The following is a 23,488-nucleotide window of genomic DNA, read 5'->3' on the forward strand; positions in this document are numbered from 1 at the left end:
AGGCACCAGCTCCCTGCAGTGGCTCCACAATCCCCAAGCTTCAGCTTACCATTCCAGACAAGTTGGTAAGGAGAACTAAGGAAAAATTTGGGGATCAAGCATATTGTCATGTAGGAGGACTAGGCAGCAAAAGTTTGAGTGTACCTCAACATTCTCCTGCCTCCCATTGTAAGGCATGCACTTCACTTTTTATGTCTTCTTATAATAATTATAATAATTTGATTATAAAAGTGGTACATGGTTAAAAAAAACTTTAACTGATCAAGAAAAAAGAAAGGATTCAAATAATTAAGTTTGTAATTAAGAGAGAAAAAATCAATACCAACATAACAGAAGTTAAAAATTAAAATTAAGTGATTGAAAAGGAAATACTATGAACAATTGAATTTTCTTTTCAATCACTTAATTTTAATTTTTAACTTCTGTGAGATAAGCAAATTCCTAGAAAGACACAAATTACCAAAATTTGTCTCAAGAATAAATAGATAGCCTGAGCAAACCAATCACAAACAAAGAGATTGAATTAGTAATTTAAAAACTTCTCACAAAATCCTGGGCCCAAATGGCTTTACTGGTGAATTCTATTAAGCATTTAAAGAATTGATTCCAATCTTGCATAAAATATTTTTTTAAAATAGAAGAAGAAGGAATACTTCTCAACTGATTATATCATAACAATGTCTACAACAAAAAAGAAGATATCACAAGAAAAGAAAATTATACATCAATGTCCCTTATGAATATAGATGCAAACATTTTTAATGAAACATCACCAAACTGAATCTAGCATATATAAAAACTATTGACAATATGAATAGGTGGGATTTATACCAGGAATGTAAGGTTGGTTTAAACATCCAAAAGTCAATTAATATAATACACTATATCCATAGAGTAAAAAATAAAATACACATAATTATCTGCATTGACACACACACACACAAAGCATTTGGTAAAAATACAACATCCTTTCATAGTAAAAACACTAAAAAAAAAATAGGAATCAAAAGAAACTCCTTCAACCTGATAAAAGACATCTACAAAAATGTCACAATTAACATCATACTTAATTATGAAAAACTGAATGGTTTCCCCCTAAGACCTGGGAACAGGATAAGGATGTCTTCTTTTGCCACTTCTACTTAACAGCACTGGAAGGTCTAGCCAGGTCAGCTAGGGAAGAAAAAGGAAAAGAAAGGTTCCCACATTGGAGTGCAATAAGTAAAATTATCACCATTCACAGATAACATGATTTTGTATATAGAAAGTCCTAAGGAATTAACCAAAATGAGCTATTAGGATAAATAAACCAGCAGGGTTGCAGGATTCAAGGTTAATATGCAAGGACCTATTGTTTTCTGTACACCAATAACCAACAATATGAAAATAAAATAATACAAAAATTCCATTTATAGTAGCATCAAAAGGAATAAAATTTTATGAATAAATTTGACAACCATAGCCCAAGACCTGCACAATGAAACTACAAACATTGTTAAAAGTAATTAAAGAATATCTAAATAAGTTGAATTATATCTCATGTTCATGAATTAGAGGACTTAATTTTGTTAAAATGGCAATATTTCCCAAAGTTATATATAGATTCAGCACAATCCCCTTCAAAAGTCCAGCAGGATTTTTTGCAGAAATTGACAAGCTGTTCCTAAAATTTGTATGGTAGTGCAAGGGACCCAGAATAGTCAAAACAATCTTGAGGGGGGAAAAAAACAAAGTTGGAAGACTCACACTTCTTAATATCAAAATTATTACACAGCTGTGGTATTCAATACAGTATGGTATTGGTATCAGGATGGATATGTAGATCAATGAAATAGAATTGAAAGTTCAGAAATAAGCCCTTATATTTATGATTAATTAATTTTTGACAGAAGCAGCAAAACAATTTAATGGACATAGAATTGTCTTTTCAACAAGTATGCTAGGAAAACTGGACAGCCACATGCAAATGAATGATGTTGGACCATTACCTCACAACATATACACCAGTTAACTTAAAATGGATCAAATGCTTAAATGTAAAAGCTAAAACTATAAAATAATTTGAAGAAAACACAGGAGTAAACCTTCATGAATTTGGATTTTCAAACACAGGAGTAATCCTTCATAAGTTTTTATATGACACCGAAAGCATAAGCAGCAAAAGAAAAAATAGACAACTTGATGTCATCAAATTTAAAAACCTTTATGTTTCAAAAAACACTATCAAGAAAGTGAAAAGACAACCCACAGAATGGTACAAAATATCTGAAAATCATATATCTGATAAGGGACTTCCATCTAGAACTTACTAAAAACAAAAACACAACAAGATAAAAAAAAATTCCTATAACTCATTAGTAAAAGACAAATAGCCCAATTTAAAAATGGGCAAAGATCTGAGTAGATATTTTGCCAAGGAAGATCTACAAACGACCAAAATCACAGGAAAAGATGCTTAACGCACTAGTCATCTGGGAAATGCAAATCAATACCACAATGAGATACCACTTCACACTCACTAGGATGACTAGAGTCAAAAAGTCAGATAACAACAAGTGCTCAGAAGGATATGGAGAAATTAGAGCCCTCATACACTGCTGGTGGAAATGTAAAATTGTGCAACTGCTTTGGACAACAGTTTTGTGTCTCCTAACTTTCAAACAGAGTTACAGTATGACAGCAATTTCACCCCTAGGCATATACCCAAAAGAAATGAAAAGATATGTTCACACAAAAACTCACACATATATGATTATCGCAGTATTATTCCATAATTACCAAAATTATGTATACAACCTACATGTTCATTAACAGATAAATGAATAAATGTGATATATTTATATAATGTAGCCATAGAAAAGAATGAAGTGCTGCCACGTGCTGCAACAAGGATGAACCTTGAAAACATTACAATAAGTGAAAGAAATCAGTCACAAAAGGTCATATATTGTACAATTACTTTTATATGAACTTTCCAGAGCAGGAAAATCTGTAAAGACAGAAAGTAGATTAGAGTTGCCTAAGGGAAAGGGGAGAGAAGTAGGTTATGGGAGTAGTAGCTAAAGGGAAGAGGGTTCCTTATAGAGGTGATGAAAATGTTCTATAATTGACAGTCGTGATATTTGCCCACATCTGTGAAGATACTGAAAAGCCTTGAATTATATATTTTAAATGAATGAACTTTAGGTATGTGAATTATATTTCAATAAAGTTATTAAAGAAATTTAAAAATTAATTGAAAATGCATCATAGAGTGAACACTGTAAAACTCGTAAAGGAAATCATATGAGTAAATCTTCATAATCTTGAGTTAAACAAAGCCTCTTAGATATGACACCAAGAGCATAAGCAGCAAAAGAAAAGTAGCCAAATTGGACTTCATAAAAATTAAGAGTGTCTGTGCTTCGAAGGACACTGTCAAGAAAGTGAAGAGACAACCCACAGAATGAAGAAAATATCTGTAATCATAGATCTCTTGAGGGACTTGTATCAGAATATATAAAGAACTCTGACAACTCAATTTTTAAAAATACTGTAAAAACAACTCAATTTAAAAATTAGCAAAGGATTTAATTAAATATTTCTCCAGAGAAAATTTATGAATGTGCAATAAGCACATGAAAAAATGCTCAACATTATTTGTTGCCAGGAAAATACAGAATAAGACTAAAAATATCACTTCACACCCACAAGGAAGGTTAGAATCAAAAGGACGATAATAACAAGTGCTACAAAAGATATGGATAAATAAGAAACCTCATACATTGTTAGTAGAATATAAGATGATGCATCCACTTTGGAAAACAGTTTAGCAGTTCCTCAAAATCTTAAACAATCACCATATGATCCAGCAAGTCTACTCCGAGGAAACTACCCAAGAACAATGAAATTCTGTGTCTACACACCAAAAAACTTTGTACACAAATACTTGTAGCAACATTATTCATAACAGTCAGAAAGAAAAACTTAAATTTCGTTAATTGGTGAATGACTAAACAAAATGTGGCTTATCCATACAATGGAATATTATTTGGCATTATAGAAGAATGAACTACAGATACATGCCAAACCATGAATGAACTTCAAAAACATTATGCTAAATGAAAAATTAATTTACAAAATACTACATATTGTATGATTTTATCTATTTGAAATGTCCAGAATAGGCAAGCCTGTGGAAGCCAATTAGTAGGTGAGTAGTTGCCTAGGACTAGAGGCTGGGGATGGGGAATGGAGAGTGAGTGTTAACAGGTACAGGTTTATTTTTGTGATGAGACTCTTCCAAAATTAGATTATAGTGATGGTTGCACAACTCTATAAATATACTAACAAACTTTTAATAGCGTATTTCATGAGGTGAATTTTGTGGTATGTAAATTATATATCGATAAAGCTGTTTAAAAATTAATAATAGCCAGGCTCGGTGGCTCATCCTGTAATCCTGCACCTTTGGGAGGCTGAGGTGAGTGAATTGCCTGAGCCCGCGGGTTCGAGAACTGCCTGGGCAGCGAGACCTCATCTCTACAATAAATTTAAAAAAAAACTCAGCCAAGCATGGTAACGCATGCCTGTAATTCCGGCTACTCGGAAGGCTGAGGCGGGAGGATCACCGGAGCCCAGCAGGTCGAGGCTGCTGTGGCCAGGAGCGGCCACTGCACTCCAATCTGGGTGACAGAGTCAGACTCCAACTCAAAAAAAAACAAAAAAAAAATTAATAATAATAATATGTTATAGAGTATGCCTCTGGAAGAAAGGTAGCCGGCTGATGGGCTATATCCATCCAGCCTCTTAAAGTATTTGATGGGTCATTGTGGAGTTTTGAGTAAACAAGATTATTCTCCAGGCTTCCACAACCCACACCTGTCTGTTGTTTGTATCAAGGCCTCATTTATTTCATTTCCTGCTGTGGCCCCTGGAAGAATTTGAGTATGTGACTCCTCCCAAGGGAAAGGAGTGAAAGGAATTGTTCTAAACAGTGTAGTTACCTGGGCTGTGGAGGGGCCTTTAGGAGCCATGATGGTGGCGTTTTTCTACATATTCCTCAATAGCTTAACTTCTTACAAGTATTATGTGGTATATTTGGCTTTTTTAAAAAGCCAATAAAGCAAAAGAAGGAGAACAATGTAGAAACAGGAAAACACGTGTAATTCACTCGTAGGCGTTTTCACTTTTCCTTATTCACGTTTTAAAATTTGGAAGTGTACTATATATATGAACTTGCATCCTCCTTTTTATCCTTAGCAGTACAGCAGAATCATTTCTCCATATATTTTGAGTTTCATTATAAACATCATTTTAGCTTGTATATAATATTTCGTTGTATTGATGCAGCATAATTTATTTAAACACCCAATTCAACCGGACATTTTAGGAGGTTTGTAATTTTTTTATTCTTTTAAATAATGTGAAAACCCTTGTACATGAACATTTTGCGCATTATTATTTCCCTAGAATGGATGTCCAGATGTGAAATTACTAAATCAAGTCATAAAACTTATTAGTATACATTGACAAATTTCCCTTTAGAAATCATTAACCAGTTTTCACGAGCCACGTATGGGTCCCCATTTCACCAAATACTTGTCATAGCCGAGCAGAATTTGTTTTTAACTTTTCTAATTTTCTAATTTCTGAAAGCATCTCTCATCTCCTTCTCCGTCATCACACACCCAGGGATGCATTACTGTTAAGAGACAAAAAAAAAAAAAAATTCCCCAACAAGAATACAATTGCCCCAGCCTCAAAACTATCTTTAGCTCCATCCCTCTTTCCATTAAAAACATTTCCATGAAATAAGATAAAGAAACAAGAAACAGAGCCACACATACATAGATACTTAGTATGTTACGGAGGACACTCCCAGTGGGCAATGCTTGGGACACTGAGCAACATGGGGGCAAAGGGAGGAGAAGGCAAGGAAATTGGACTCTACCTCATGTCATTCAGAAACCTCAGTTTGGGATTGATTAGACTAAATATTAAAGGCAACTATAAAACTTTTAGACTATAGGAGATTATTCTGGTCTGAAGGTAAAAAAGATTTTTCAAACAAGATTCAAAACATATTATCCATGAAGGAAGTTCACTACCCTCAAGATGAGGCAGCTCTTTTCACTGAAAGACAGCAGGAAAGGGTGAAGACAAGTCATGGCATGACTGACAATATTTAAAGGATTCCTACAAATCTTTAAGAAAAGGACATCAATTCAGAAGAAAATGGGCAAGAGTTGAGCAGTCACTGCACAAAATATGAGCAGCAAGTATGCAAAAGGTGCTCAGCTTCATTAGGAATCAGGGAAATCAGAAGTAAGACCAAAATGAACTCTCTGTTACTGTCACCACCACAATGGTATACTCCAAGTGGGCAAAACTTAAACAATGTGACAATACCTGAGTATTATAGAAGATGTAGAGGGGTGGGAACACTCACATACTGCTGAAAAGAGTATACTAGATATTTTGCAATATCTAGTAAAATTGAAGCCATATTATAATCTATGGCCCAGAAATTCTGTTCCTGGATCCAAATTCATGTGCTTGTGCACCTGTATGTTCACAACAATATTATTCATGATGGCCAAAAAAATGGAAACAATTCAGTGTCCAACAACAGTTTAGAATAGATAGATAAATTGTCATGATTCTACACAGCAAGAAAAATCAGTGCACGTCTGCCAACAAAGCAACATGAACAAACCTCACAAATACAGCAACGAAGAAGCCAGAAACAGCATGTCTGGCCAGTCCATAAAGTTTGAAATTACATTGTTTAGGGAACGATGTAGTAGTGGAACTATAAGCAATAACAAGGAGATAATTGTCATAAAAGTGAGATTGGTGATTAGCAGAACTGGGAGAGGGTTGACTGGGAAAGGTGGGGTTTGAGGCTACAGGCAATGTTCTGATTTTTGACCTGGGTGGTGGTTATATAGATGTTTTGTGCATTTTTCTGCATGCATAAGTGTATGTGTGTGTGTGCATAAATACATACATGCATATATTTATATATTCTATTTTATAATTAAAAAGTTAAAAACAAAACTTTTTTATCTCTGGTGTCAGATGTGGGAACGTAATCTGATTATACTATGGGAAGTGCCAAGGATGCCTGAATTTGTGATTTGTTTTAGAGTATGTGTGTGCAAGCCTCTCAGCTTAGGCACTATGTGATTTGTTTTGAGATATTTGTACCTAGAGCAGTGCACACGTCGTTGTCCTAGAGCTCTACCTCCCATGCCAAAGCATTATTTTTTCTAGGCTTCTTCCTTAGCTTTCCTTCTCACTTCAGCCACCTGTGGCCAAACCCCTGCAGTCAGTTCTCTGTGTACTTAAGGGCTGTGGAATTGGGTTCAGATAAAATGCCTGTGAAATTAGTTGGCAGCGGTCAGCACCTTACTGCGAATTAGTGGGGACCTTATTAGACTTGCTGTCCACTCACCTAACAGAACACAAACTAGCCCAATTCTCTGAAAAATTGTTTAACATCCTCACAGTCTAAGACTCGTGGGGGATATCAGAGGGTTTTCTGGTGAGATTTTTCCCCTTTCTTAGATATAATCATTATTTTTTCTTCCTCCTTCCACTCATCTGTCCTTTCCAGACCGCCCTCCTCTGCTTCCGTTCAGGAAACACTGAACTTTGCACCGTCTGCACAATTTTGAAGTTCCTCTTTCACATGAGTTCTCAGGCTTCTAGATTAGCGTTTGGAAGTAAAGCAACAACTAAGAATAGTCCCCACTATGTCAGAAAACCGGAGCATCCAGCTCACCTTCCTCACTCAGCTACACAGGGAACTGGAGAAGCCAGCCCAGGTCACAACCCCACAGCCCATGCTCTGTCACTGACTGCATTTGTCTATGTGCTTTGCACACACATACACACACACATACACAAACACATAGAGCAATATATGGTAGAGTTTTGTTTTTTACTTTTTGAAAAGTAGAAATAATTCTCACTTTTTAAAAAATTTTAAAGATGTGGGCTACAATTCAGGACTAGGTATACAAGTGGTCATCATACAGGCAAAGTTTGGGCCTCCCTTTAGTCCCCACTTTGACTGATTTGAGAGCAGGTACCCTTATTGACGTTGTTTGTCCCATTCCCCATCCCCCAAGCAGTTTCCTGCTACTGCCAATCCCTTCTTTATAGTGTTATGATAAATGTTCAGGGTCCGCTTATGAGTGAGAACGTGTGATCATCAGTTCTTGGTGTCTGTGATATGGTAGAGTTTGTGTGTGTGTGTGTGTGTGTGTGTGTGTGTGTGTGTGTGTGTGTGTATTTTCTGAGACAGGGTCTCACTCTTTCAACCAGGCTGTAATGCAATGATGTGATCCCGGCTCACTGCAGCCTTGACCTGCTGGGTTCAAGTGATCTTCCCATCTCAGCCTCCCAAGTAGCTGGGACTACAGGAGCATATCACCATGCTTGGCTAATATTTGTATTTTTTTGTAGAGACGAGGTCTCACTATGTTGCCTAGGCTGGTCTCAAACTGCTGGGCTCAAGTGATTCTCCCACCTTGGCCTCCCAAAGTGCTGGAATTATAGGTATGAGCCACTGTGCCCAGCAGTGTGTGTGATTTTTTTTTTAAATCAACACTTAATCTAATCACTGGTGTTATGCATTTTTTCACAAATCATTATGTTTTGAAGAGCGTTCAGTCAATAACACATAGATGTGGTTTATTCATTTTAACTTCTGTATAACTCATCATTCATTGTTGGAATAACTCACCATGCTCATCCACTCTCCTGCTGATGGCCATGCCAACTGTCTTTAATTTCTAGCTGCTACAAACCAAGCCTCAATGAGCTTCCTTGAACATCTCTCCATGCTCTCAAGGAAAAGTCACTCTAGGGAACATTCCCAGAAGTGGACTTGCAGGGATACAGACCAGATAACGTTTTTAAGTTTTCTAGACATTGTTGATTGTTTTCCAAAGAAGTTCTGCCAGATGACGCCCCTAACAGTTGTTCCTGAGTTGCTGTTTACCTACATGGTCAAAACACTTCACATCTTGAGACTTTTTCCTTCTTGTGACTCTTAAGTGTGTGAAATAGTGTCTCATTGTTTCCCTCTTCTTAAATTGCTACATATTTCTTGCTTTATGTGGATGCTCTATAACTTATTCAACCATTCCCCTCAGCCATTGACGGAAATTTGGCTTGTCTCCCATTTGTAGGTATGTTTGTTTGTTTAGGGTATTCCTGTAAAAACAGTGCTGCCAGAAGCAACCTTGGACAAGCATCTTTATGTACTGGTGCTTTAATTACTGGTGAATCCATTTCCAGAACTCAGACTGGACCAAATCAGCATTTTTCATTTTAAGAAATATTGACAAAAATCCTTTCACAAAATTGTACAGTAATTTTCAATCCTACCAATTGTATATGAAAATATTTTACCATACCTTTTCCAATACCTGATGACCTTGATCTTTTAAATGTTTGACAATCTAAAAATCCCTAAGTAAAATCCCATTGTTGACTTAATCTGCATCCCACTGACCACAGGAGAATGAAGCATCACTGTGTTGCCTCTTCTGTGAACTGCCTATTTCTATGCTTTATTTTTCTGTGAGGTCTTTCAATTGTTAATATAAAGGAGTTCTTTCTACAACAGAATAGTATGTGTGTTATATGTGCAGCATTCTTCATTTGCCTTCTATTACTTTTGCCAGAGAAGAGTTTAGTCTTCATTTTCTTTTAACTAAGTATTGCTTTTCCTTTGCGAACTTTGGATTTCCTGCTTTGCTTAAGAAAACCCTCCCCACGTCAGTGTCACACAAATACTTCCCTATATTTTTGTCTAATGATTTATAATTTTGTTTTCATGTTTAGACCTTTCATTCATCTGCCATTTTTTTTAAATACATGATGTGAAGTAGGGGTCAAACTATCCCAGTGTAATTTATAATATAATACATTCCTCCCTACTGACTTGGGATGACACCCACAGAACACAGCTGGCATAGGATGGCAGTCACACGCCTGAGCTCTGGAGCTAGTGCCTGGGCTCAACTCTCACTTACTCTGGATCCTATGAAAGTGCTTTAATCCTTCTGTGCCTCAATTCCCACATCTGTAAAATGAGAAAATAATAGTACCGACCTATTATGGTTTTTAAGGTAATTAAACAGGTTAAACCAAGAAAATACATATAATAGCATTTGGCACATAGAAAGCACTTGATAATTTTTAGCTAGTTTTGTTCACATATTTTCTTGGGTGTTTCTGGACTTTATGTGTTAGCCTATATTTTTCTCCTGCAGAGTCCAGCACCATCTTCTGGTTATCATAACTTTCTTGGTATTGGTTGTTGTTTTTTTGTTTGTTTTGAGTTGGGGGGTCTCACTCTGTCATCAGACTGAAGGACAATGGCAGGATCATGGCTCACTGCAGCCTTGAACTCCTGGACTCAGGCAATCCTTCCTCCTCAGCCTCCAAGTAGCTGGGACTTCAGGTGCATAGCACCATGCCCAGCTAATTTTTGTTGTTGTTGTTTGGTTTTAGAGATGGGGTCTCACTGTGTTGCCCAAGCTGGTCTTGAATTCCTGGGCTCAATCAATCCTCTGGCCTTGGTTTCCCAAATTGCTGGGATTACAAGCATAAGCCACTGTGCCTAGTCAGTTACCATAACTTACTAATTAATGTCTATTTTGTATATTATTGCTCTTTTTAAAGATTTTCATGATGAGAATTTCCTTGAATCTCATATCACTATGTTATTTGTTGGTATTTTAGTGACATGTAGTCTTTTCCTTTCACGAGCATGGAATGTCTTTCCACCTGTCTAGATCTTGTAATGTTCACTTCAATTAAATTTCTAATTTTCTTCATGCAGGTTCCTCACCTTTCTATTTACTTTACACCAAGAGCTATATAGCTTTTGCTGTTCTGAGTGGGATATTTTTCAGTTTGCAAATAAGTATTGCTGGGATCAAGACAAATTATTGTTTGTTTTTTTTATTTACCTTGTATCGGCACTTCACTAAACTAATAATTTGTGTTTTTCTAGTTTTGTTTTTGTTTTTAGTGAGTCTGTCTAGTCACCTAGTTATTTGATCATATTACCTAAATGATAATAATTTTTTTCTCTTAATTTCCATTATTTGCATCATTGATATTATTATTATTTTTCATGGCTGGAAGTCCCAAAATAAGTAATAGTAGTAATAATTAACATCCCTCTCCTATTTTTGTTTCTTTTAAAATATTATATTTGCTGTGGTTTTATGATAAACACTCTTTACTAGAGAGTTCATTGGCTAAGTCCACTCCAATTTTCATTCAGCTGTAATTGTTCAATTAATTTCCTCAGAAAGGATACATAGTTAGAATAAGATATGAGTCTGTGCTTGTCTTCCCCCGATTTGCCAAAAATAATAAATTATCCTGCTCTCATCAATTACTTGATATAAGAGCCTTAGAAAATGATCTAAAACAGAAAAAAAAGTCTGTAAACACATCAGTTTTCCCATTTTCAATATGACAAGTGATAAATCTAATGTCCATTTGATAATCTTTCTTTTCCTAGTTTCTAGCTCCTTCCCTTCTTCTCTCTCTCTCTCTCTTTGTGTCTCTCTCTCTCTCTCTCTCTCCCCCTCTCTCTCTCATATTCTCCTCTGTTGGGCATTTTAAAATTTAATCAGTATGTATCTAGGTGTGTCTTTCTTCCATTTTGTTTTCTACCTAGGACTTACTCAGAAAATTGAAGTATTTTTCAGCTTAAAGAAGTTTTTCTTTGATCTATTTTTTTTTTACTTTTTTATATATTCCTCTCTCCTTTTGTAACTCTTTGCATATCAAATCTTCTGTATCTTTCATATCTCTCATAGTTTGATCCATGGTTTCCATTTCTTTGTGGTTTTGCCCTTTATTTGTGTTACATTTTCTTCTATTTTGCACAGAGCACTTCCGGGCACATAGTAGGTGCTCAATAATGAGCTATTGCATGAAAAACTTGTCTTTCAGGTGTTCAGTTTAGACTAAAGCTGCCTCCTTACATATTTTGAGTTTAACCTAAAGGTTTCTCCTGTGCATAGTGAACTGTCACCCAACTGGATGTATAAGCAGGCTGTAACCTAGTCTTGTAACAATAGTTGAGTCTCAGCCAATCACAGCAGTCAGACTTCAACTACTCACAGGTGCCAGATATTTAAACTGTGCTTAAATAAGGCATACTCAAGCTGTCACCAGTCTGGCTGTTTCTGTATCTCACTTCTGTTTTCTGTGTATTACTTTTCTTTTTCTGTCCAGAAACCCTCTCTGATCACAGTATGGGAGTCACTCTGAACCTGTCCTGGTTTAGGGGAGGCTGCTGCCGGATTCTCAAATCACAAAAAATGAATCAGGTCTCACAGTGACTATTCTCTTTTTTTTGAATTTTTAATTCAGAAATCATGTTTTGTGGTTGCAGAAAGTCTTTTTTACATTCTAATTGTACTACTTGTATCTTTTTGAGATTTTTCTCTATTTTTTTTAATAAATAAATTAAGTGTCTTTTCTGCTTCTTCCTTATTTCTGCCTGGTTGTTGTATCTGGTCTTCTTCCATGGAATGGGACTTTGTCTTTATCTACTTATGCCTGTGGGTATGAAGACCTTTACCTCCAGGTCAGCCTAACAGGGTCTCTCGGGCTGTAGTGACCTGCAGGTAGAAGGGACATAGGTGTTTGGTTTCAGGGGACCAGGAGAAAACTAGGGGGCAACTGTTCCAACTCTATGTGCTGGGAGGTTGTCGTCCAAATCACTCAAGGTGGGGCATTTCTGCCCATCATTGCTGCCACCTTCTGCAGGATGGGGCAGGATAGAGGAAGAGAAGTTCCTTTCTGCGCTGAGGAAAAGTGATCCACATCTCTCCATGCTAAATTTTCCCTTAAGAAACCATGAATGCTACTTGCTCGCACAGATGTCCTTGTTGAGCTCGTTGTTTACATACTAAAAAAAATCCAGTACTACTGAGTTCTTAAAATTAATTAGAGCCCTGATCTGCTCAGTGGCAAGGAGAAAAGCATTAATTGACATGAATAACAAGAGTAAACTAATTGATAATTACTACCAGTGGGGCTACCAAATGACTGGCTCAATTTTAGACATGTATTAGAGATGCCCTGAGTCATTTTCTAAAACATTTACAATGGAATATTATGCAGCTGTAAAGAAGGACAAACATATGGACTTCGCAGCAACTTCGATGGATTTAGAGTCAATCATACTCAGTGATCTATCACAGAAATAAAGAGCAGAGTATCATATGTTCTCACTCATAAGTGGACCTTGAACAATTATCATAAGAAAGGGATTGGCAGTAGTGGGAAACTGCCGGGGGTGGGGTGGTGGGATTGGCAGTTGAGGGAAACTGCTTGGGGAGGGAGGCACACCTCATCAACAAGGATACCTGCATAATGAATATCTGTATACTTAACCCTGAATTGTACCCGCATCTTTAAAATAAAGATTAAAAATAGATAAATAAAAACATTTATACACTTGGCCACATTTTTATCCTTGTCAATGTACTAGTGTTGGTGCTAATACAAACAACAACTATAGAAGGTTTTCTTAAAGTCTAGAGAAGTAGAATATTGTAAGTAAACCAACAGTGAGAAATGTAAAGTCCCACATAACAGAGAACAGTCTCCAAAATGTGTTTGCTATCAGAAGGATCATATCTAGTTCCCGTTCACTTCTTATAATTCTGAGAAAAGGCTACTGGGCCAATGAGACATCATGACAAACAGTGGGGATTTCTCTGACAGTAAACGTGCAAGATCACATTAAAAGAACTCAAGATTTTTTAATGATCTAAAATCTCAACATTTTACTCTCCTCTTGATAGATTAAAAAGGAAGAAGAATTAGGAATACAAATGAAAAAGCTGAAATCCCAGAATGCAATTTTTGGTTTTTAAACAAACAAAAAATCACTACCTCTGCCCCAAATAAACTAACAAGGTTTTTTGTTTTGTTTTATTTTTATAGTTGAAGTATAGTAAGGGAAAAAACCAAAAAAAAAAAGTAACATAAAAGTGTCAATGTTCAATGCTGCAGAATAAGTTTCAAGGATACCAGAATTTAAACACTTGTACTGGATCTAGTGCATGGCTTGTCTCTGGGAGGAGCTATTTGAATAACAATCTCTAAACCTGCTATTGGCTGGCCTGTGAGAGAGGGCAGCCCTTCAGTGGTCTGGGCCACGAAGTTTTCATCCGGCCCCCCTGAGGCCTTGTCCCACTTCCCCAGCCACCACACACAGGACATGTGTGCAGTTCAGGGAGAGCCCCGACCTTGCTGACAGGATGGTGGATGTCCAGGTTGGATGTGGCTGGGCAGTCTTAACCACCGCTGCCTCCAGTGACGAGCAAGGCAGGCCTCTGCTGTTCAGTGTCACCTTGAGTAAGTGAGCTCTCCTTGGACGGGGTCCCAGGACCTCACTGGATGCACAGTCAATCTGTGATGTGTTGACCTTATGGGGGCACTTCAGCCACCACGTGTAACATCGTCAAGCAACGTGAGTAGCCTTCAGGTGAGAGGGCTGACACAAAGGCCGGCATTTAATTGAGTTTTCTGATTTCCTGTGCTCAGATGGATGGAGTGGAATCCTGGCTTCCCCTTGAGTATCGATGCCAAATGCCACAGGGATCTGCCCCGTGATATCCAGTTTGATAGTGAGAAAGGAGTGGACTTTGTTCTGAACTACTCCAAAGCGTAAGTTTATGAGAACCTAAGGATGCTCAGTGTCTGGGGCTGGGGTGAGACCCTCACTCTTTTCCTCATAGGAGCCTTGGGCTGAAGGAGAAGCCCAGTCAAGCAGTCTTCCCAAATGCATTTGATTATACCCTGATGCACAATCACAGGATAACCTGTATCTAAACAAAGTGACAACCCAGAGGACTCTAGACACCAGACATAGCTGTCCAGCCCAGAGGGGGAGTATTTACTTGGAATGCCCTATCCCCTCCTATAATTCATCCCCTCTGTGGCCACTTCAAGGGTGTGAAGGCTTTGTGTCCAGACCAAGAAGGCAGGCCAAAATGCCAGTGCTGATCCCGTCCTGGCTCCTTGGAAACATCAGGCGATGCTTAATGTCTATTGATGTTTAATGATGTCTAATGTTAATGTCTTACCTCCCCTCCCCCACTCCAGGATTGGCATTGCTGAACAAAGTCATGTGGATTTAGTTGGGTAGACTCCAGGCCAGGGTGGGACAAGCAAGACAGAAGGCTCTTGTGAAAAGAGATGGTTTGGAGAGAGAATGATAGGGATACAGAGCCAATGAGTCCAGAGAAGACAATACTTCTGGGGAAAATTGTGCCACCCGGGCTTTGTACTGGTGGGGGAGGGAGGAAAGGATGGAAGAATAAAGAATGAAGGGTAGCCCTTCAGTGGTCTGGGCCTAGAGAGACAAAACAGATGGATGGGTGGATGAATAGCTTGAAGGATGAATGGATGGATTAAGGGAGGGGGAAGGAAGGGAAAGACGTATGCATGGAGGGATTGATGGATGGGTGGTGAATGAATGGAAGGTGGATGGAGAGATGGATGGATGGAAGGTGGATGGATGAATGGAAGGTGAGTGAATGGATGGATGGATAGAAGGAAGGAAGGTAGATGGACAGAGGGATGAATGAATGGCTGGATGGTGGAGGGATGAAGGGATGGAAGGATGGATAGATGGATGGGTAGAGGAATGGATGGCGAAGTGAGGGCCAGACTGTGCCTTTTTCACATCTGCTCAGTGTTTCTTAAGGTCATTGTCATCTTTGTATCTCAGGAGCCTAGTACAGCAGTTGCCACAGGATAGGTGCTCAGTAAACTCTGTCCAAATAATTTGAGTATGCCCCAGCTGGCTGCCATCTCACGTGTCTTCCCTTCATTGTGGGAAAGAACACACATACCATACAGTTTCCTTCTTCTTCACATGTACCCCCATCATGACTAAGGACAGCCTAGATCCCTGATTCTCAATCTTAGTTGTACATTTATTATTAGATTCCATGGCATCCCACCCTGCTCAGACCATGAAACTAGGATCTCTGCAGTCTAGGCATGGTTTTATTTTAAAAGCTCTAGGGAGATTCTGTGTGCAGCCAAGGTTGGGACCACTGGCCTGGATACCTCCCTGAGCCTCCCCTTCACCCAGCTTCATGTGGCTCAAGTCCATCTGCTGGGTAGCAGGGAACACATCCTTCTCTGGCAGCGCCACTGTCTCTCCTGAGTGGGGACAGGAGCATTCTTCCAGCTGATTCTCTGGACACAGTCTGACAGAATTTGGAGGGCTCATTTCCTAGTGCACATATAATCTGTTGGAGGCTCCCTCTAAAAAGCAAATGTAATTATTTCGTTCACCTACCAAAATATCCTTCAGCGATTACCCCAGCCACAGGTGAGAGCCCAAGTGTCTCTGCCCATCAGCGGAAAGACATCCATGGAGCCCCACTCATGCCCCCAGCCCTCTCCCTTCCCCCACATAGGTAGGACTCTTCCATCTTGGGAATCCAAGTTTGATTTTCAGGGCATCTTCATGTCCCTTATCTCTGCCCAGGCCGTTTCCTCATCCCACACATGCCAGGACTGGGTAAGAAACCCCTTCTAGTGGAAGCTTCTCAAAACCCCTGGGCCTGAGTGAGTCCCTGTTCTCTGTGCTCCCGGACGATGCTGCCCACCCAGGTCAATCTCTCTGCAGAGACACTGCCACCCACCCTTCTCCATATTGTCCTATCACTCCTCCCCTTGAGTGACAGGCTATTGGCAGAAACAGAGCAAAGAAATCCAAAGGCAGGTCCTCCATCCCCTCCTAGCACAGCACAGCCAGGCAGTCAGATGAGCTCAGCCTCTGTGCCGGCACAGTGGACTGAGACTCATGAGGTCTGAGGAGGAGGGGAGAGCAGCAGCCCCTGCATTTGAGAGGCAGTGGCCTGAGCCAGGGTGATGCAGGACCACAGGGAAACAGCTCAGAGGGACCTGCCTAGGGATGAGAGGCGCATGGGAAAGGACCCTGGGCTGGTGGAGGTGACCCTATGGAAGTCATCTAACTTCGCTGAGTCTCGGTGCCATCATTTGAAGAATAAGATCATAGCTCCTACTTAGGATTGTTATGAGATTAAAATGGAACTCCATAGGTCAGCCCCGCTGATACAGGATAGATTCTCCTTAAAGACGGCATCAGTCTTCTCTCATTCCTGTTAACAGAATCAGGCCCGCCAACACCACTCTCCATCTTCACATGCCTGCTGAGCAGCTGCCCTCCTAAAAAGGACCCTGCTCTCAAAGGCTCACAGGGGTACCCTCACTCCGCCTGGGCGTCCTCTTGCTGATGGGGAACAGGAAGACTTCATGGCCAACGACCATCTGACTAGGCCTTGCTGGGCCCAGGCAGACGTAGGTGGGTCCTAGAGAAAGGGACAGGGGCTGCAGGGAAAGAGCACTCTCTGCACAGGTGTGATATGGCCAGGCCACTTGCAGAACCAAGTGGGTTGTGAAATTTCCTGGTGGCGTGTGGGGAGCAGCAGTCTGTGTTCACTCCCTACCAGCTGTTTGCAGTCTAGAATGAAATCATAGGAGGTGGTGGGGCTGATAAGAAATGTGCTTGTTAAAGGAAATTGAGAAAGGGTTTCCTTCCTAGTCAAGTGGGACAGTGAAGAAACATGTCCTGGGAGAGGTGACCGGGTGTCTGACCCTCACACCCACTGCCAATTCCAATCAGATGAGACTGGGAGGGAGCGGCTGCTGGAAGGGTTTGTGTGGAGCATCCTTCTCCCCAGGTATCACAGGAGAAGCCTCCTGGGAAGGCAACATCAGAAACATTACCCCCTACCACCATGGACAAAATGATACTATGAGCCTGAGTTCTTCACACCTAGGGAAAATGGGGAGATATGGGAGTGTTTAAAATGAGCAAGTATGGAGTCAGAGTTGCGTGGTCGGGGCTCAACCAGGCAGGCTTTGTGGGTCAGGTGAGAGAGTTGAGGAAGAGGCCAAATGAAGACTGGACAGAAAGTAAGAGAGACTGTGGGACATGGGGTGGTAGGGTTGGGGGTCACAAGGGGAAAGGCTCAGGGGTGAACTCAAGGCATCGGGTTTGTGAGAAAAATTAGGTGGTCATTAAAAAGAGAAGCTGGACTGGAAGAAGTCTGGGGGGGAGATGAGTCCAGGTTTGGGCACGTTGAGGTTGAGAGTCCTGTGTCGCCTCTGGTGGCCAGGCCCTGCAGCCAACAGGACGTGCAGTCTCCAGGCTGAGCTGAAAGGCTTCCTAGAGCACTGGGGCCATAGAAGTGGTGGGCAGCCCTTCAAGGGACAGGGGGGCTGAGTGTCAAGCAGAGGCTTGGGGTAGGGGGAGAAGAGTGTGGGCTGACAGAAACAACTCCCATGGCCCCTGCCCCTAGTCCCGCAGGTGGGCCATCTGCCTTGTACTCCAGGTGACAAAGTTATGCTTCTGGCAGCTCCTTGAAAGGTATCAAGGGTGAAGGGAAGGAGAGTACAGTCCCCAAGGAGAGGAAGATGGCAGAAGAGCCAGGCCTGGAGATTAGAGATGGAGGAAGGAAAGGACAGAACCAGGTGGGGATGGGAGGGAACAAGCTGGGGGTCACAGAGGTGATGATGAAGGGAAGAGAGAAGGAAGTTGAGGGAGCCCAGTCATGTGGCTCTGGAAAACTGCCATGAGTCTTGTATATGGGAAGATCCCGTATCCTGCTACTGGCACCGCAGTTCAGAAACCACTTGGCCCCACACAGGTTCTGGTCAGTGGGCCTGAGCTGCATTCCCACCCATCCCCCAGGCGATGCCGGTGCTGGTGTGCGGACTGCATTTTGAGCAGCACGGTTATTTCTGCTTTCCTGGTGGGGGGTACCTATTAATTTATTAAAATTACAGCAACAAATATCAGTTCATCTCTAATTATCCTTTAAAAACAAAAGCTAGAGACTGGCCAGCCGGGGTTTGAACTAAGACAGGAGTTGCGCCATCTTGGGAGAGTTATTTAACCTTCTGACCCCATTTTCTTCCTATAAAATGAGGTTGATGATGCCTACCTCATAAAATTATTATGGGATTTAAATGAACTCAGGTAGGCCATGCTCCTATGGTGACATCTGGCACACAGTAGGTGACCTCCCTCTGGTGTTTTGATGCTGGGTGTCTGGTAGGACTTTTTCTTCATTCCAGGACTCTCCGGCAGGGGGAGCTGCCTTCTCAGGCATAGTCAGTGCTTGTTTGCTGGCTACTCTGGGTTTTCCCCACCCCACCCCCCACCCTGTGCCTGTTAGCACACTCTGCATAATGGTCCCTGAAGACCCACAAACCCAGGGCTAGGATGCAGCCCCCATGGCTCAAGCTGTGGCAGTGTCACCATACCCCTGGTTAAACTTAATCCCCACTGACAGGAAACAGAAATGTGTGGCTGAGGTCACCAACAAGGCCTTCCCCATTGAATTTCCTGCTCCAGACAGCTTGGTTTCTGTGACACTTCTGGGTAACTCTGGCAATTTTTTTGCTCTGAGCCATCTGCTCTGCCTGGAAGGAAGCCAGTCCTCCTCCATGGGCTCTGCTCCCCACCCTGCACAGGACAACTGTGGCATGGAAAATGGAGAAACTGTTAGAAGAAGGACAGGGCAGGGAGGCAGAGGAAGTCGAGCTCCTGCCCTGCCAGCAGCTGGTGCCCAGCCTGTGCCAAGCTCTATTCAGGAGAAAACTGCAGAGTCAGTCCATCAGGCCACCTGCCTGACTGAGTTGTTACCTGCCTATGTGGCCTTGAAGGAGCCAGGTGCATTCTTGGGGCTCCAGGCTCCTCCTTTGTGCCAGAACAGATCTTTGAAGCCCTGAATATTCCAGTTGTCTATAATTATGTGAAAATAAAATTTTACCTCTAGATGACATGCAAATATGTTCCTTCTAACTTCACTTCTTCCTGGATCTGTGGCTTCCTCTGAGAACTGCCATACCCACCCTCCTTTTCGTGCCAGCCTTCTGTTTTGAGGTCAAAGCAATCCAGTTGGGGAGAAAGTGAGTCATTCCCTGTTCCCCACAAAAGCCGGTGTGTGCAGCCGGCTGGGACCTCAGGGCATTCAGGCACGGGATCTTTCTTGGGTACTATCTGGTGCTGGACCCTCCTCAGGCCCTGCAGGGATTGCAGGACCTGGGAAGTCCTTTTCCATGCCCAGACTGCCACCAGATGCCACAGTGAGGTTTCCTGCTCTAGTCTGACAAGAGTATCTGTCCTGGTATATAGTCAACAAGGAGTGCTAGGGGAAGAAAGAGGCAGCAAGGCTGCCCACTGTACCAGTAGGAAGGCTACAGTAGCCTCCCCTATTCAGCTGCAGCAAGAACTTTTGTAAAAGCTCTTCCTTTCCCATGAGGGGCTGGATCAAAGTGACAAAGGCACCAGAGGGACTGGAAGACGACATCATTCTACAGCTCTAAGGTGCTGTAGCACTGAGCACCTACTATATGCAGCCATCATGAAGCTGGCCACATTGCCCAGGCTGTGGTCCAGCAACTTCAACTTCCAGCAATACGTCCTCTGGATTACCCACAGGCAGGCAGCTTGTTCATCATGCCTACTCATAGAGGAGGGAAAAAAAAAAAGCTCACAAAGGTCTCTGGTCTCACAGCCCAAGAACCCTCTCCTGAGGGTTCTCCTGAGACATGGCCTCATAGGAGACGCAGGCTGCCCACTACAAAGGAGAAAAGCATTTACTAAACTGAGGAAGGATCCAAGGGAACCGTGTGAGCAGGCATATGATATTCTGCCTCGAGTGTCCTCCCAGGCCTGCCAGGGGCCAGGAGAGACCCCCAGCATCTCCTGCTTGTACTAGAAGTTCCCTACCTGTGGTCACTCCACCTTGCTGCCCACCTGGGTGTCTACAGGGTGACTTCCCTGGGACAACAGAGCTAGGATGTCACCAATTCCTCTGTTCCACAGCTAGGTTCACTCTGGGCAGAACTCCCCAACCTGGGTCCTCTGATTCTGCTGAGTCAGGAGGGTATGAGGAGCTACAGAAGGAAAAGAGACAGCATCACCAAGTGGGGTGGGAGGGCTGGGGAAGGGGAGGCTCCTCTGAGAAAGCAGTATTTTCCCTGAGGAGTAGAGGGAACACCAGGTGAGCTCTCCAGACACACTAACCCAAGTGCTCAGTAGGAGAATGCCTTAGTCTGCTGAGGTTGCCAAAACAAAATATCATAAACTGGATGGCTTAAACAATAGACATTTATTTCTCACAGTTCTGGAGGCTGCAAGTCCAAGGTGAGGGTGCCAGCTTATCCAGTTCCTGGTGAGGGCATTCTTCCTGGCTTGCAGACTTCCCACTGGGTTCTCGTTGCGTCTTCACATGGCAGAGAGAGAGAGAGAGATGGAGAGGGACACAGGGCAGAGGATGAGGGCAGGAGGGAGAGCGCTTGGACAACCTCTCTGGTGTCTCTTCCTACGGGAACATTAATCTCATCATGAAGACCCCACACTCATGACCTCATCTAACCCTAATTACCTCCCAAATGCCCCACCTCCTAATGCCATCACATAGGGGGTAAGGGTTTCAACCCATGAATTTGGGGCACAGTTCAGTCCACAGTAGAGAAGGAGGAGGCACACAGAGCATTCAGGCTGAGGGAACCACATGCGCAAAGGCTTGAGCTCTGAGGGGCAGCTAGAGTTGGAGCTGAGGAGTGGGCAGCAAGCACTGACAGCAGGGAGGAAATAGGACAAACTGTTACTCTCAAAACTCTCAGTTCTGTGTACCAGAGAGAAAAACTGAGGCAGAGTGTGTCACGGTGAGCACTGGCCAGAATTCCCAAGCCTCTGTCCTGTACCCTACTTGGATTATTTAGGAAGCCTCTCCCCTCTTCTCTTCCTTGCCCAGACCCCTCTCACACCCAGCCTCTTCCAGGAAGCCCTTGGGAATGCTCAGGTCATTCACATCTCACTCCTTAGTACCTGTGTTTTGAATTTAGCCAGTTCCTTGGGTTTCTCTTTTGCTCTCCTGTGCAATAAACATTTGGAAACTTGTGTTCACCTCAGCACCAAGCACAGAGCCAGGGAGAGCAGAAAAATGAGTTTTCAATTAAATTGAGTTTAAATCCCCACCCCCACCCCCCAAAAAGCCCAAAAACCAGACTATTCAGTTGAGCAACTGCACAGGATGTATGGTGCTCTGTCCCTGGAAGTTTATTCAGGAACTGGCCTGAGTGGGGACAGCAAATACCTGAAGAATGAATGAATGAATACATGGATGGAATTCAAGGCACCATAGGTTTTCCTGGGGGCACCTGGTCTCTTCCATAGGTGAGGTGCCGTAGGAAGAGCATTGTCCTCATTCCACAGAATAATCATCTGCCCACTTGGAGCTACCTGGGGTGACTCCAGGCCCCCTGAGAGTTTGGTGTGAAGAGGCCCTGCAAAGGGAGGCATAGCTGGTACATGCCATGGTGACCTCTCCTCTGGTCTGCAGGATGGAGAACCTATTCATCAACCGCTTCATGCACATGTTCCAGTCTTCCTGGAGTGATTTCGCTGACTTCGAGAAAATCTTTGTCAAGATCAGTAACACTATTTCTGGTGAGTGTGCCTCTGGAGGGTCTCACAGTGCTGGGGAGAGGGGATGCCACTTTCCTATCTGAGACTTGCTGGCAAATAGAAAAGGGCTGCCCCACCCCTTGAGAGATCTCGCAGCAACTCCTGGGTCCCACGCTGTTTGGTTCACTGTGGTCACCCTTATGCCCAGAGGATTCTTCTCCTCCTCAGACATTCAAGTTCCAGCACCCTTGACTTCATTTCATCATCAAAACTCTCAAAAATATGAAAACTTATTTATTAACTTATTTATTTTGAGTAGGGGTCTCACTCTGTTGCCCAGACTGGAGTGCAGTGGTACGCTCCCGGCCACTATAGCCTCGACCTGGACTCCAGCAATTCTTCCTCCTCAGCCTTCCAAATAGCCGGAACTACAAGTGTGCGTTACTGTGCCTGGCTAATTTTTTTTATTTATTTATTGTAGAGACGAGGTCTTGCCAGACTGCCTGGGTGGGTCTCGAATCTGCAGGTTCAGGCAATCCACTTGCCTCGGCCTCCCAAAGTGCTGGGATTACAGGCTGAGCCACTGAGTCCAGCCCTGAAAACTTTTTAAAAACATAAATCAATAATCTGTGGTGCTTTTGAACACAGCAAAAGCAGAACTTAACTTTTTTAATGCATTTACATAAAAACTGTGTTGGGTTCCTTTGAACTGTGATGTGTCTAGTTAAAGCACTAGCATTGTAATGACCAGTCATGGCATGGAAAGGAGGCAAAAATGACTGGATGAAGAAGAGATGTTGAAATCACCTGGGGAAGCCGGGCTCAGTGGCTCAGCCTGTAATCCCAGCAATTTGGGAGGCTGAGGTGAGAGGATTGCCTGAGCCCGCGGGTTCGAGATCTGCCTGGGCAACCTGGCAAGACCTCATCTCTACAATAAATCAAAAAATTAGCCGGGCGTGGTAGCGCGCGCCTGTGGTTCCAGCT

General features: G+C 42.2%; 1 protein-coding gene across 4 annotated transcripts in view; it reads left to right on the top strand.

Moving 5' to 3' along the window:
• ALOX5 (arachidonate 5-lipoxygenase) overlaps positions 1-23,488 on the top strand; it is a 55,054-nt gene that overhangs the window by 14,040 nt on the left and 17,526 nt on the right. For all 4 annotated transcript variants that reach the window (XM_021710574.1, XM_021710577.1, XM_021710575.1 and 1 more), the window contains exons 4-5: positions 14,584-14,706; positions 22,440-22,546. In XM_021710574.1, coding sequence (XP_021566249.1) covers positions 14,588-14,706; positions 22,440-22,546 — 226 coding nt within the window. In that variant the 5' untranslated portion in view covers positions 14,584-14,587. The remainder of the gene's footprint in view (positions 1-14,583; positions 14,707-22,439; positions 22,547-23,488) is intronic.

Source organism: Carlito syrichta, unplaced genomic scaffold, assembly GCF_000164805.1.
Source record: "Carlito syrichta isolate Samal-C Ts95f unplaced genomic scaffold, Tarsius_syrichta-2.0.1 Scaffold290103, whole genome shotgun sequence".
Taxonomy (NCBI): Eukaryota; Metazoa; Chordata; class Mammalia; order Primates; family Tarsiidae; genus Carlito; species Carlito syrichta.